The following is a 15,223-nucleotide window of genomic DNA, read 5'->3' as shown; positions in this document are numbered from 1 at the left end:
AAACATTATGGGGTGTGCATGTATTTCCACCACAATATTGAAACATTGGATAAAATCAATAAGATACTTTGTTCATCCAATCAATTATATGATGTGTTTATGGCAATAATCACTACTACTTCTGTGAGATTGAAGAAAGAAAAGTATCTATTAGGGTTTCTTGGATATAGGCTGGCCCAAAAGGCTCCAAGCCCAATCAAAGCTTATCTGGGCCAAGCCCGACGTGGCACGCCTCTAAATGCAAAAGTTCAACGGCTGTTTATAAGCCTATCAACAAACAAGCGCTCGTCTCCGTGGTCCGAGAACTCCGGTCAGGAGACGGACATCCGTCGAGTTGGTCAAAAGCCCGGTCCTCACCACCGCCGCACGTGCCCCGCACTCCCCACCGATCCCCTCCTTCCTCGCTTTCCCCTGCGCCCAAGAAACGATACATGCGGAGCCGCCCCTCTGCATAGAACCCGCCATCGATCTCCACCGGGGGGGACGGAGGGATCGCCCCATTCGGCGGCGCCGCCGGCGACCACGACGACGCGATGGTGCCGCACCACGCCTACAACCGCCTCGGCAGCGGCGGGGGGACGCCGTCCCCACCAGCTTCTCCCCGTCGGTCGCCGAGGACCCACCGGCGGCCCTCCAAGTCCGCGTCCGGGAGGGCGCTCCAGGCCCCGCGGTCGCTCGTGCAGCGGATGGCGTGGATGCTCCTCTCGCTCCTCCTCCGGCGGCAGGCCATCTTCCTGTTCGCGCCGCTCCTCTATGTCGCCGGGATGCTTTTCTATATGGGCACCGTATCCCTCGAGGGCGTTCCCCGCATCATCTCCCGCCCCGCCTCCGGCTCCATGTACCGCAGCCCCCAGCTGTACCAGCGCCTCCGCCCCGATATGAACGCCGATAACTCCTCCGATGTGGTCAGTTCTTGAACCCACACCGTTTTTTAATGAATCCGCTTGGATCTGCATTTTCTTGTCTTTTCTTGGCTCTTGGTGGTTACTCATTGCTCTTGGATTGCTCTCCGAGGGCGCTGAGATGATATCAAGGTGTTGAATCTTGCCCAGAGAATGGATGGTTTGGTTTCTAGGAACGAACTCATCCAAAAAAACCCCGATAGTATGTTTATGACGGCATATTCCTTGCGGATCTCCTACTTCTGAGTTTGTTTTATGGGTACACTTCATCGGGGTTCTTTGCCAAGGCTAGAAAATGACAATGTACCTAGTGTACATGCTGAGTTTTATTAAAACTAACTCACAGGGCGTGATAGCAACATTTGTATCATTGTCTGTGTTAAATATGACACTGATAGCATATGCATGGTGACTTCAAAACCCTCACCTACCTTTGTTTTCTTTTTTTAAAATATATATATATATATATATATATATATATATATATATATATATATATATAAATGCCCTTCCCCCCTCCTTTATTTGAGTATTTATTCACCTTATCCAAGGAAACTTTCTTGCTGCATATCTTAGAAGCTGCTATAATACTCGACAGTTGATATTGCGCTTTTGCAGTGCAAATGATAGATATTAGGCATTAAAAAGTTTTTATGAAGATAAGGAAGTGTCTTCTTGTTGTGAATAACATTTCTAATTTTTCATTTGTCATGGTTTTTGTTACATGCGGATGATACAATACTGTTGTTGATGAGATGAATATAAGGTTGGGTGCTAAATTGGACTATGAAGATGTATATGGTTTATGAAGTTCTAAAAACTAGTAGAACTAGAATAAAGGAAGTGCAATTGTGGTAAAAAATGAATGAAAAAAAGTTTGGGATCAAATAGACGAGGTAACTTTCATATCTATTATACAAATAATAGAGAAATAGATAAAGCCATTTTGTCAAACTAAAATCAAGAGAAGAATTGATGAGATGCTTCTATCTAGGATGTTATTTGACCAACATAAAATTTTAAAGAAAAAAAATTATTAGTACAAATCGTGGTTTACAGAGAGGATCCATATAAATGAGATGAGCTTGGTACATGCATGTTTCATTTTTAGGGAGTGCCAGATTTGCTGAATCATGCTAAAAGAGTACTATATATTTGGAAGTTCTTTTTTGGGTTGAAGAAAGTATATACGAACTCGTTGAGTCTAGAATTATTGATTTATGATGGGCATATTGATGAAGTTAAAGTTGCTTTCACATGATTTTATTTATATCTGGGTTCAATAATCCAGGTTTTGTCACCCCCATTGTGGATAATTTAGTTTTCTTTAGTAGTTCTTGACATGTCACATAAGATCCTCAATCCTGTATCCTGAGTTGCAGTATATGTACACACCTGTTACTATGAATTGTTAAATTGTAACGTCATTTTTTATCGAAGAAAATGTGCCTTCTCCTTTTCTTCATTTTCTTTTATCTTATAAAATTTTTGGAATGCTGAATCTCATTTGTTATGAATTAAAGTTTCAACTCTTTTTTGTAGTTAGCAACAGTATGGAGACACCCTTATAAAGGTGGTATGTGGCGGCCATGTATAAATATGACCATGAATGGTATGATATCTTTCTTAAATGTCATAAATTTGAACTTTTATTTGTTTATGTACATTGTGAAACTTGAATCAGTTTGTCAGTCTACAAAGTTATTAATGTTGGAGTGGAGTCTCAATTTAACATGCTATGTTTCTTTTTTCTTTTTTGGGTTTCATGGGGTATATAAAACTCAAGTGTGTATGATTTTTTTCTGCAATTTGGGTTATAATACTATTACTTTGCTGTATTTGCATTTTTTAGAAATACTAAGAAAATGTTGAAATACCTTAATAAGGGACATTCACCTTTTACATGCTCTTGTTAAAGGTCGCCTATAGTTTCAATCTTCTGGATTCAGTTTATCAGCTCATAAAGTTTTGAATCTTGTTAGATATAATTTATCTGATTGCTGCTAAAAAATTTGACTTTAGAACTTTCCATCTTATCTTTGCCCCCTTATTTTCTGTATCCATTTTGTTGATATGTTCCAAATCATTCATTGATATAAAATTTATTTAAGTTTTTGTCTTTCTTATACAGAGTTGCCTGATTCTAATGGTTACATATATGTCGAAGCAAATGGTGGTTTAAATCAACAACGGGCATCGGTAATTCCTGTTCTTTTTCTGTCTCAGCACATGTTGATTTTAGCTTTTTAAAAAGTTTCTAGATGTATCATTTACTAATTTACCTTCTGTCACTTATATTTTTTTCCTGTTGTACATATGATAGATATGCAATGCAGTTGCAGTAGCTGGATATCTAAATGCAACGCTTGTTATCCCTAATTTCCACTACCACAGCATTTGGAGGGATCCTAGGTTTGTAAAGATCTCAATCTATTCTTTGTTGCATAGCTTGTGTAAGTCAATCTTGCTGTCTGGTTTTGGCATTACCATATTCTTAGGCTGAACAAATTTTGTCAGTTACTTTGATCCATCATCTCAGTCTCATACTTTGTGTAGAGGTTACTTGATGAGCCCCTGATTTTGACATATAAGTCTTTGGTCTGAGACTTAACTGTTGATATAAAAGGCACCAACAAATAAACCTATAAGTTTGTCAACCTTTTTATAATCATGGGTTTAGATTAATTGTGAAGGTTGCATTCAATGGTTTAACTTCTTTCTCACCAGTTAACATATCTCTTCCTTTCACATAATGCTAGTCTCTTTTAGTCTTACAAAATTTACTCTTTCATGCCAGATAATCCAAACATGATGTGAATATCCAGTATGAAACACTTCATCTGTAACAGTTTGGTTATAAAAGCTAACTGCAACAGTTTGCATTCTGAAAGACGTACACCTATTCTGAATCAGTTTGGCCTTTTTTTTATGGAACTATCTAGTTTCATCCAGAACATGCAAAACCAAACATATGTTTTTTTTGTTAAGTTTCAAGTTTTAACAGCTACTCATGACCTGAAATCTATGACAAATTGAATTTTTGTAATCATTGAAGATAATTGGCAGCAAATATGTTTAGTGGATGGCATTGTAGACAATTATGTAATATCTCTTCGTATGAAACAGAAAGGTTTCCCCAAAGTTTCAAGGATAATCTCATGCTGTTTTCAAAATCAGGGCTTCATATTGTGAGGGTGCAATTTTAAAACATAAAAATAATTGTTTGTGTGGAAGATCAAACTTTTTTTTTGGTGATAGACGATTATTCTGCCGAATGTGGTCTTGCTCCTATCAAGGCGTGCCTTTTACCTCTTTGCAGTCTTTATTGCCCTAATGGTGCTGGAAAACACAATGGAAGAGGCTGTAAGAAAGTTTTCTTCAAATGCTCATAGGTTGGAGGTGAGTGTGACGAAATATTCAGATTGAGAGCTAGTATGCAAACCTGAAAATTTTAGGCATATGCCGGCAAATTCAGAGCAGAGGCTATAAATTGTGGACCCAAGTGGCAAGAACAAGTTTCTCTGGGATCAAAATAGATGGGATTTGAAGTCTGAAATCTAAAATTATATTATGCGGGGTTGAAAAAAAGATCCTTTCTACTTGGTGTTGTCGACATAGGTGATCTTGTGGTGTTTAGGCATGGCAAGTAGTGCTCTAAGCTAAATTGGATACTTTGCATCCTTATTTTGTTATTGTTTCTTGATGATATGCCGTTCTTGACTATGTGTTTGTTGAGGGAGGATAAGTCAGAGAAATGGTCCTCTATCTCTAGTTTTATTGTTGCACTGATCCAATACCAAAGGAGCGAGTAGTTTTGAAGCTAGGAAAAAAAAAACTTGAAACGAAGGGATCCTTTCTTTGTAGAAGCCAAATTGTTGATTGTATTGAAAGAACCACATGCCTACATAGGACTAGTGCAGAAGGATGATTTGTAAAGCATAATAGTTCAACTTTTCAACAGAAGTTGTTGTTTTCTTAAGAGGACTTATTAGGCACCTATCCACAGGTTGTCTTTGTTATTAGAACTGTGTAGGTGACTTTTCTTGGTGGAGGAAAGAGATGTGAAATAGAGGAAAGAGATATAAACTTCCCCTTTGAATTTCTGACACATCATTAGATGAATGTCAAATGACCAAGTAGTTTGCTAGGAAAGCACCAAATCTATAAACCTGATTCTGAAGGTTTTGCTTTGGAAGTTTGGCTGGAGAAACATAATAGGAATTTTAAAAAGGTTTTCTGGTTAACTATGGAGTGGTGTGCGGTGCTTCAGAATTGGCATATGGACAGGAATGAATTGTCTAATGAACTTTTACTCATGCATTTTGCTTGCATGGCTTGAGTGGTTTTCATTTTGTTCTGTCTCCTTGTTTATAAGTTGTGATAATGGGGCCTCATCTTCTTCTTCTTCTTCTTCTTTCTTTTTGTGTGTGTGTGATAATGGTGTTTATCAGTTGAGTGGTAGCATTTTGTTTGGTTGTTTGTTTTGTTGCTGATATTCAAGGCATCTCTCTTGAACTGGTTTGTTCTAGAGGTTGAGCTAGTTCCTTAGCTTTGGAACTTCGGTGTTATGTTCCCTCTTCTTCTTATACCACTTATGATTTCATTAACAAAATACAGGTGGTGTGCTGCCAACTTCTTATTCCAGTTGCTCTTACCTATGTGTTTAGTTTTTACTTGATGAGTTTCATTATGTGTTTCAGCATATATATTATGAGTGTATGAAGGGGTCGTTATGTTTAGCAAAAGATGTCAAATGTCAAGGTCGGTAACAAGCTAAATGCTTGATTATGGAGATTCATAGAATATGAAGACTGTTGGTGAGCTGCTTCTGTTCGCTTCTTAGTGTTAAATCTGTCAAGATCCCCTGGTCATGGATTAATAGGCCTAATGCATAGATGGAAAGGAGACAGGTCACGAAGTTTCATTTTAATAGGGGTATACTTGGTGATTGAAGGGTTTAGGGTGCCTAAATAATAGCTGTATGATTTATTATTTGGATAGAGGTACCAACATGATGGATAAGTTTCACAATGCAACATACCATAATTGAGGTATGGCCTTTATATGGTTTCCAACAATTCTGGGATGATTTATGAAACCTTGATAGCGTGTTTCTAAATAGGGACACAAGATGCTTACTGTGTCAAAAGGCATCATAATCTCATTTGTTTCTGACTTTACTGATGGTGGTGCTGATTACTGCATATCTTTTATGTTGACTTTCCTATCATATGTGTAACAACAGAGTGGTTGATAGCCAAGAAAGGTATATTACACAACAAACTGTGCCTAGTCAGTGCCAGCCACTAGAGACACAAGCAGTATGGTGGAAGGCATGGGTGAGAAATTGAACACTGGAATTTGTATATTCCAAGCATTTCTTTTTAGATCAATAGATCCATTTTGTCTTCTAGGTCCGACCTGTGCCTTTTGGGCCTCTAGCTAATTTAGGGACTCAGTTAAGTAACCATTCTACTTGTTTTTGTTATTTATGTTACCCACCTCAGTCTAACTCTTAGCTTTGATGAACTTGCTGGCTTTTATCTTCATTATAGAGGTGTTCTTTTCTAGTAGTTTGGCATTTGTTTTATCTTGTTCAATAATCGACAACTTTTTACTGCTGCTTAATAATTCAAAAAGTAATATTGTTATAGTCTACACTTATGAATAGTGAAGATGAGTTGCATTTCTCTTTAGCTGATAACATGAATTCAAGTGCTAGTGTATGCTCTATGTCATGTAATGAGACAACTGGATATGGGCATGATACAACTGGCATAGACTAGAATTTATTGACACAAATTGGCTCTTTTCCTTTTTTTCTCTCTCTTTTGTTATGAGCCCTAGCATGGCATGGCACTGCTGATATTGTATGCTAGCCCATGGCCAGCATTGGTGCAGCAGATGGTACTTTAATCATTGGCTTACACTTTTTTTGTAATGCCTAAAACTCTGTTACCCTTAATTAGCTTGTGAACTGCCAGAAGGAAAGTTGAAATAATTGGATTGGAGTCTTCTTGGCCTTCACATCTAAGACTTTTTTTTTAGTATTTCCCTTTATGGAGTCTTCTTGGCCTTCTGACATTGGGTTTCTGTATATAAATCATACTGATTAATTAAGAAACATATAAAAAATAACATTGTTACTTGCTAGCACGCTGTTTGTTAAGTAGTAGGTAAAGAATCTATTAATGATGATCTTGCTGACATATTTACCATTGCCTGCAGCAAATTTAAGGATATCTATGACGAGGAGCACTTCATCCATACCCTGAAAAATGATGTAAGAGTAGTTGATAAGGTGCCTGACTTCATGATGGAACGATTTGGTCACAATATGAGTAATGTGCATAACTTCAAGATCAAGGCTTGGTCTTCCATACAATATTACAAGGATGCTGTCCTGCCTAAGTTAATTGAAGAAAAGTGAGTTGAATATCCTGTCTATCTACCACTTTTACTTGGCAGGTTGTTCTAGTAATTGCAGGCTTAATGAGAATTCATTTACATTTTTTCTAGAGATTTTATTTTTCTTTGTATAGCAGTTTCTAGGGACTATCTTTGTCATTCTATTGAAGAATTTTGCTAAATTTTTGTTTTACGTATTTACGTGTAACTTGATCTGTCCCATAAAGCTAATATAGGGTTTTATGTTCAAACTTCATGTGAGGGTACATGAAATTGCTAATTGTAATGGTATCAGTACTAGTGCATGGGTGAAAAATATTTTGGGTCCTATGTGTTGAGTAAGATACCTGAATGCATTCAGGTATACGGTAGTGATGTGATGTGGCTACAAATTTGAGTTGGTTTTAGTTGGTTGTTGTTGCATTGCTGTGCCTACTATCATATATTACGTACATAATTTCCTGTAGGCTAACAAATCAAATGTAGAATTTTATGGTTCAAGCAAGTGCTATGCTCGCTAAACACTAGTTTTAGAGAGGTGATGAACAGCTCTATAAAACATAATAATTCCACCTGATGCAAATTTCATATCATTGTCATCACTATGATTGTATGAACCATTAGAAGGAATAGTTATTGCAAAATTGTTGCTACTTTGAGGGTAACCTTTTTTAATTAAAATATAATCATATCATTATGTACAAAATACTAAAATCTAGTGGAACATAGCTCAGATGTCATCGATTCATTAGATACTGAAACTTAGATACAGTTCTCTTCATCCAAAACATATAAAGGATGATATATCAGAAGCCCATGATGTTATATAGAACAGGTTTTTATACTTTTGTTCAGTGGAAAAAGTCTTGATGTTTTTTTTTTTTTTGAGGAAAAAGTCTTGATGTTATATGATGCTGTGCCATACTGTCTTATTTGTTCTAGTTGAGTGGGTTTTGATGTAGGTTGCCCTTTGAGTTTTATTATATATAAAAGCATTTTTATCATCATATCATTTATTGAGAAATAGATGCCTTTTGTGTTTCTAAGTGCCTTTGGCTGGAGAGAAGCACCAGTACTGTGAAACAACATGTTAGATGATAGAAAATGAGGCATGAGACTGAAAGCTGGAGAAGGCAAGTTCATAAACAAGCGTTCTAATTTTGCAAACTTTCAAAATGTGTAGTTTCTCGCGTAATTTCATAAAGAAGTCTGTTTTGACATAATCAGAAACCCCTAAAAGCATGTAAGCCTATTTCCTTGTGGTTTTATTACTGTAAGATTCCATGAGTAATGGTTTATAATAATTCAACAACATTTGTTTTTTGATTGAAATTCAGGTTTATAAGGATATCTCCTTTTGCCAATCGTTTATCATTTGATGCCCCTTCTACGGTCCAACGCCTAAGATGCTTGGCAAATTTTGAAGCCTTACGCTTTTCAAAGCCTATAGCAACTTTGGCTGAAAAGTTGATTTCTCGAATTAAGGAACGCAGCATAGACAATAATGGTAGATATATTGCAGTGCATCTTCGCTTTGAAGAGGTCAACTTTCCACAACCAATATTTGGACTTCTGGTTGCTCTTGTATTTTCATTTCATGAACTTCATGGAAATATAATAGTAAATCTGATTGTTGCCCTCTTTTTCAGGATATGGTTGCATTCTCTTGTTGCATATTTGATGGCGGTGAAGAGGAGAACCAGGACATGAATGCTGCAAGAGAAAGAGGTTGGAGAGGAAAATTTACTAAACCCGGTCGTGTTATACGACCTGGTGTAATTAGGATGAATGGAAAATGTCCTCTTACACCTTTGGAGGTAAATGTTTGTCTAGCTTTTAATAGTGTTTCGTATCAGAATGCTGTAAAGTTTATGATTGCTGGAACCATCTGTGCCATGCCTGTCTTCTTGCTTAGCAAAGAAATTGACTTGAAGATGCTTTAAGTTTGCGGTCATTCTTGTCGGCTTTTCCTTTTGTTTGCTTTGCTTTAGTGCTTTCATGCTACTTTGACCTTACAACCACTTGTTGTTCCTTGACCTCCAACAAGATCATTCTTGACTGATGCTTAGCATCGTATGTTTCTAGAGTGTGGTGCTTGAACTGTTAAAGCATCTGTATCCCTTAAAATCCTGTTAGGTTCTGGATAACTTAAAAGGAGTCATTTGAATAAAGCAAACCCCCCCCCCCCCCCCCCCCCCAAAACAAAGAAAAAAAAAGAAATAATATTGACATGATTCTTTTTTTGTGTAGGAATAAATTCAATTTGATTAGAAGGAAATAAATGTTGAAAAGGTGGTTTATTTTTTTCTAAAATCTCAAAAATAATGCTCAATATTGTATCTTTGGTGACCAAAAATCTGTTTGCATGAATGAATCTTGAACAGAGCTGAATAGGGGGACTTTAGTCTAGTTTATTCAGGTTTACATGCAAATCAAATATCAGACAAAAATTATATTGTTTATAACATCACTTGCTGTTGCATTTGAGTCTCTCTTGACCAACATCTGTATAAAGCTAAAGCTCCTATATTTCTGTGGTGCCAATAAGCAAATATTTTCTCCCTTTTTTGAAGCATATATGTGTATATGTAGAAATCTCTGGACTTTTATTCATAAAAAAAGTTTTTCCTGTCAAGAGCAGGAGAAATACTATGGGATATCATAATCATATGCATGGGACACTGAGGAGCTAGGCAGCTAGCATAGATCTTGTAAACTGAGCAAGACTAAATCAAAGAATTCTTTAGCACAATTTTAGATGGTTTGGTTCTTAACATATTTTTTGTGAAAATAAGCACCTAAGGTGACCCATGATTTCACAAAATTCAGTTACGTTATCTGCAATGGATCAGCTATCTTCAGTTAGCATGGCTGATGCTTTAGGAAATAGTTTGTTTCGACAATTCTGAAATTACTAATTTGTATATATTTTAATGCCCTTTTTGGTAGATTTGTTATGTTTGATGCATTACCATGCACTTGGAGTTGCCTGTTCCTACCTAATTGTCTTTTGTGCTCAGGTTGGCTTGATTCTCCAAGGCATGGGTTTCAGTAATAATACAGCTATATATTTGGCTTCAGGAAAGATTTACAAGGCAGAAAAGACTATGGCTCCACTTCTTGAAATGTTTCCCCTTTTGCAAACTAAAGAGACATTAGCGTCAGCTGAGGAGCTTGCTCCATTTAAGGTAACATTAATTTGTTTTTGTGGTTCTTGAGATTTTATACTGTAGATCATGCCTATTACATAATCTTTTACAATTTATTGTTTTAACTTGAATTATAATTTCCAGAACTATTCTTCTAGGATGGCTGCTGTAGACTATAGTGTTTGTCTTCATAGCGAAGTGTTTTTGACAACTCAAGGTGGGAATTTTCCTCACTTTTTGATTGGTCATAGAAGATATTTGTATGGTGGACATTCTAAGACTATCAAGCCTGATAAAAGGAAGTTGGCCTTGTTGTTTGACAATCCAAAAGTTAGGTACGTTGTTATGAATCAAGATGAACAGTTCAGTTTATTTATGCGGGTTGTGAGCTATGATTCTTATTGATTTTTTTTTCATTGAAATATTTTTTCAGGTTAATACATCCATTGCTTGTAGATCATTAGGGAGTACGTATTTATGATTAACCAAATTATATCCAAAATCTTAGTTCATCAAGAGTAGCAGAAATACAAGTTAATATTTAACACTAACCATTCATGATGCTATATGAGCAACATATACCTTGGTGGCTTAAAGGAAAAAGTAGAACGATAATGAGGCTTGCAATGTTGCATAGTCAAAATATTGGACAAGAAAGAGGTTCCAAAAAAACAAGTTGAATGTAGCACATGTGAGAATATTGTGGTAGATTTGTGACTAGGATTGATAGAATGAGAGATGGGTATAATGGAGGAGCTCTAGAGTTGCACAATTAAGGACAAAGGGATAGATAATTAATTTTGATGATATAAGCATACATGATGAAGATCTAAGGGAGCTTCAATAAGGAGATGGTCCCTTGGTGAATGTTGGAAGAGGAGAGGAAGACCTAAGGTTATATAGTTTGCAGTTATGAGCACAGGAGCCGGGAAACATGTTTTCCCCTCGAACAGAAGTTTCTAGGAAACCGAATTGGGAAATGAGTGCCAATTGTGTTTTGAGAAATGTAAAGTTCGCATACGCAAGGAAAAGAATATGCCCTGTCCTGACATTCTCAGATTTATTTTTGTAACTTTTTAAAAATTATCATGTTTTACGTAATTGGATTCACATCAAACTAGACTCCTTAAAATAATGGACTTTCCCATAACAGATTTTTTAAAATCAAAACTAAATCAAATTAGATCGGGAAGATAAGGAAAGAGATTTTAAACCAAATCGGATTTCTTTTAGTTAGAACTAAATCAAGTCAAATTGGGAAGATAGGGAAAGAGGTTTTAAAACAAATATGGTCGGGATTGGTTGGGGTGGGGTGGCCCTGGGGGCTGGGGCCCTGGGGGGGGGGGTGGGTGGGTGGGTGTGGAGGAGAGGAGATGGACAGAGAGGAGTTCGAGGCGAAGGGATTTGGGAGAGGCTAGGATGAGAGGAGAGAAGACACAATCTTGGGGGGTCTTGCAGTTCCACTTCCCAATTTTGCAATTAACCAACACCATAGAGTATTGCTTTTGTTTCTTTTTCAAGAATCATTCATCCATTCATTCCAACATTAAGTTTTTTTTTGGTTATTCATCCATAATTATTCATTCATATTTATAAATTTAATATTTTTTTATGACATTTCACTTTTCCTGCTTTAAGAAACCTATTTTACCACCTTTCCCACTTTCGTATCTTTCTCAATTTCATTCTCCATGATGTTGACCAATGTTGTGAGACTGCATGTGAAAAAGCTTGAAATAATGTCGAAGCGAACCTAAATAATGTCATTTTTTGATGAGATGAGAATAGGTTTAAATTCTAAATAAGAATATTGGAGTAAAGCCATGGAAGTAAGGATCAGAAATTCAATAGAACCAGAAAAGAGCGAGGGAGGTAATATTACTTTAGTCATCCTAAGCATAAAAACTAAGACCTTGTAATGCTAATGACTTGGATATGACCTGGTGTGCATTAAAAACTGGGAAGACAGATCCAGAGGCATCTAAAAGCCCTTGAGAGGGTGAAGTGGGTATTTGTAATGAAAGCATGCCTTTCAGACTGAACTTCTCATAAAATAAAAGAGAAGGCATGCCATATTTTGTGGGTCATAATTGCAGGCACTGAAGGGATCCCATTTCATCCTAAACATTGATGGTATGTATGTTCCGGCAACGACACACTTCCACCTTCCAAACTCTGTTTTTTTGGTTGTGACTGTTCACTGATTAATAAAGAAATTTGGAAGAAAAATTCATCAACTTTATTAGAGCATATAATGTCGAAGAAGAACAATTGCTTATATTATCAGTTAGTTCGAAACACGGCTTTGCTTCTCTTTTTGAATACTAATTGATTATTTAACCGGTTGGATTATTTTTTTTGTAGTGTGATTTTACTGCATATGCATAATCAAACCCTTTTCCCCTTATTTTGGAACAGTTGGAAGGCCTTGAAGCGTCAATTATTAAACATGCGAGCTCATAGTGATGCCAAGGGGATAGAGATTAAAAGACCAAATGACTCGATATACACCTATCCTTGCCCAGACTGCATGTGCCGCTCGAACAAATCGGAAGTTTTAAAATCTCCACCAGCTCAATAATATTAGTTATGGAGATTTTGTTAACATTCCTTGGAATTCACCTGATTTTGGCATTGGTGTGTGATTCATTCTTTTCCTTGGCATTTGGCGGAGCGCTGTCTTTTTTGCAAGCTTGCAGGCTTCAGCAAAAAGCACATTGTTACGATTCCTTTTGGCTTGGGATATCGGTGTCCTCTTGTATATCTGGAAGAGATGATCAATGATAGGATTCTTTTCATCCAAAAGAGTTACCCTGGATGCTGACAGAGTTTGGCTTGCATCTGCAGCCTCTGTGTCTCACAAATCTGAAACCATCGTGTTTCGTCACTCTTCTCCCTCAGTTTTGGCGGAGGCTTGTATATGTATTGACTTTTTTCTCATTATACACAGATGTTCGTGTAGAGGGGGAAACGGAAATTATTGAGCATTTGGGGCACTAATGTTGTAGGTTTATTTCTCTATTACCATTTTGTATATTACTTGGTTATCGTCCCAACCAAGTTCCGATATTCTGTAAGAGGCAATTATTTCATGAAGGGTGTCATCCTTCCTCTGTAACATCGATGTTCAGATTTAGACTTTTTGGCCCTTCCATGAGGGTGAGAAGATACACAATATTGATAGCAAAGTTATACATCATTCATTCTTTTCATAATTATTCTCAATTTGATGTGATAAGGCTTGATATTAAGATTGGATATGCCTTTTTTTCTTCTTTTTTTCCAGTTTACTTCAGTGCCATGAGTCGAAAAATCAGTCCCAGAGTTCTGATACCATTTAAGGGAACCATGGCTCTAGCAATCATGCCACCGTGCAGCTCTCATCGTGCAAACAGAAAGACTGTCACAGAAAAAGGAAGTAGGCTCCTTTCACCATTCCAAGCACAATCCTCTCTTTGAAGCAGCAGGGGTATGAGACCATGTGCTGCGCCTGCAGTTGCAAGATTGTCCCCAAGGGCCCAAGGCTACAGACTTTATCACTGAAATCATTCTCTTGTAGATTGCGGGTGGAAAAGTTGCGGCTGGAGAAATTGTTTATCAGCTTCCCCATAGTTTATTCTGCAGCACTTGTAGGATTTTTATTTGTATATATTTTAATGCTCAGAACATACAAATTCACTCCATCATTATGTGCTGATTATTTAAGATTCGTGCGAGTCTCAATTTCTGCGTGATGCCAGGACTGTCATCTGGTTATTCATTGCGGATGAGAGACCTTAAACCTAATGCCTTGCTTTGCCTCTGGTTCAATTCATTGGTCTGATGCGAGCACAGTCTGGTCTGCAATGAGGCGATTCAGCCAGTTGGTGGACACTTGATATCTATCTGTTTAAAACTATGCAATACCGATGAGCATGTTTCTGGTGTGCATTCGATAGTTGTTGGAAAATGATCTGAAACAAACTGACTAGGACGGCACGAGCTAGTGAAAAATAAAAAAAAACAAATTGCTTTGACCAATGATTTCTAGCATACGTGGACATGTAATGAAGGTCCAGCTCTGTGTCTGAGGAGTGGAGATATCGCGAATCGTCACGAGTCTATCCAAAGGAAAATGAAAGAAATTGTTAACTATGAATCGTGTCTATATTTCTGAATTGTCAAGGAGGACATATAGTACTCAAGTCAGTTTCACGGTTAAAGCTCCCTCCTTTGACATCCCCCGCAACCACAACCTCCGTACCAACCATAGGAGGAGCTGCCCGGTGTTTCTCCAACCGACCAAGCCTGCACATAACTCTCTAAAACTCCTTGAAACCCAAACCTCTCTCACGTTGGGAAACTACTGAAGAAGGGTTTTATTATTATAACTCCTTGCAAATTACTAGAACTCATGACATCAGGGCGATACAAGAAGATGGTTGAACAACGAATATTCATTCTCATCTTAAAAACCGCCTAAGATGGTCAATTGAATCACAATTTAGAATATCATATACATCTTTCCAACCAAAGCCTCCAATATAGTCGTATTATATAACCTTCTGCTATTGGATATAATAAATAACAAGTACTGCTTTCTCTTCATTGGACTTAAAATATTATTCTTGTTATTTATAAATTTTTGACTCCTATGCAATTGGTTGAAAATTGAAAATTACCCTCGCACCACACCCTATAGCAACTTTCACTCGTACTCAAGTCGCGGGTGTTTTCTATACATCAGAGCTGTACAGGATTAAGCTCTAAAGGCTTCCTGTGAGG

The 15,223-nt window shown here is 37.2% G+C and overlaps 1 protein-coding gene across 3 annotated transcripts; it reads left to right on the top strand.

Moving 5' to 3' along the window:
• Nucleotides 1–269: 269 nt before the first annotated feature.
• Nucleotides 270–14,292, top strand: LOC103696835 (protein ESMERALDA 1-like). Of its 3 annotated transcripts, XR_015973047.1 has the most exons (11): nt 270–905; nt 2,445–2,514; nt 3,034–3,101; nt 3,226–3,314; nt 7,131–7,328; nt 8,648–8,852; nt 8,960–9,127; nt 10,331–10,498; nt 10,604–10,794; nt 12,878–13,618; nt 13,746–14,292. XR_015973047.1 is itself a non-coding variant. In XM_088710511.1 (10 exons), exons 1-10 carry the CDS (start codon nt 534–536, stop codon nt 13,038–13,040), a joined length of 1,692 nt encoding a protein of 563 aa, XP_088566637.1. In that variant the 5' UTR covers nt 270–533; the 3' UTR covers nt 13,041–13,674. The 3 variants fall into 3 exon arrangements, 1 of the variants encoding a protein (XP_088566637.1); XR_015973048.1 differs by lacking the exon at nt 13,746–14,292 and having other exon boundaries at nt 10,618–10,794; nt 12,878–13,674; XM_088710511.1 differs by lacking the exon at nt 13,746–14,292 and having other exon boundaries at nt 12,878–13,674.
• Nucleotides 14,293–15,223: the final 931 nt, after the last annotated feature.

Source organism: Phoenix dactylifera, chromosome 14 (genome assembly GCF_051530095.1).
Source record: "Phoenix dactylifera cultivar Ajwa chromosome 14, Ajwa_hap1_PhDact_Kaust_v1.1, whole genome shotgun sequence".
NCBI classification, from domain to species: Eukaryota; Viridiplantae; Streptophyta; class Magnoliopsida; order Arecales; family Arecaceae; genus Phoenix; species Phoenix dactylifera.
This window is presented reverse-complemented; position numbering and strand designations above follow the sequence as displayed.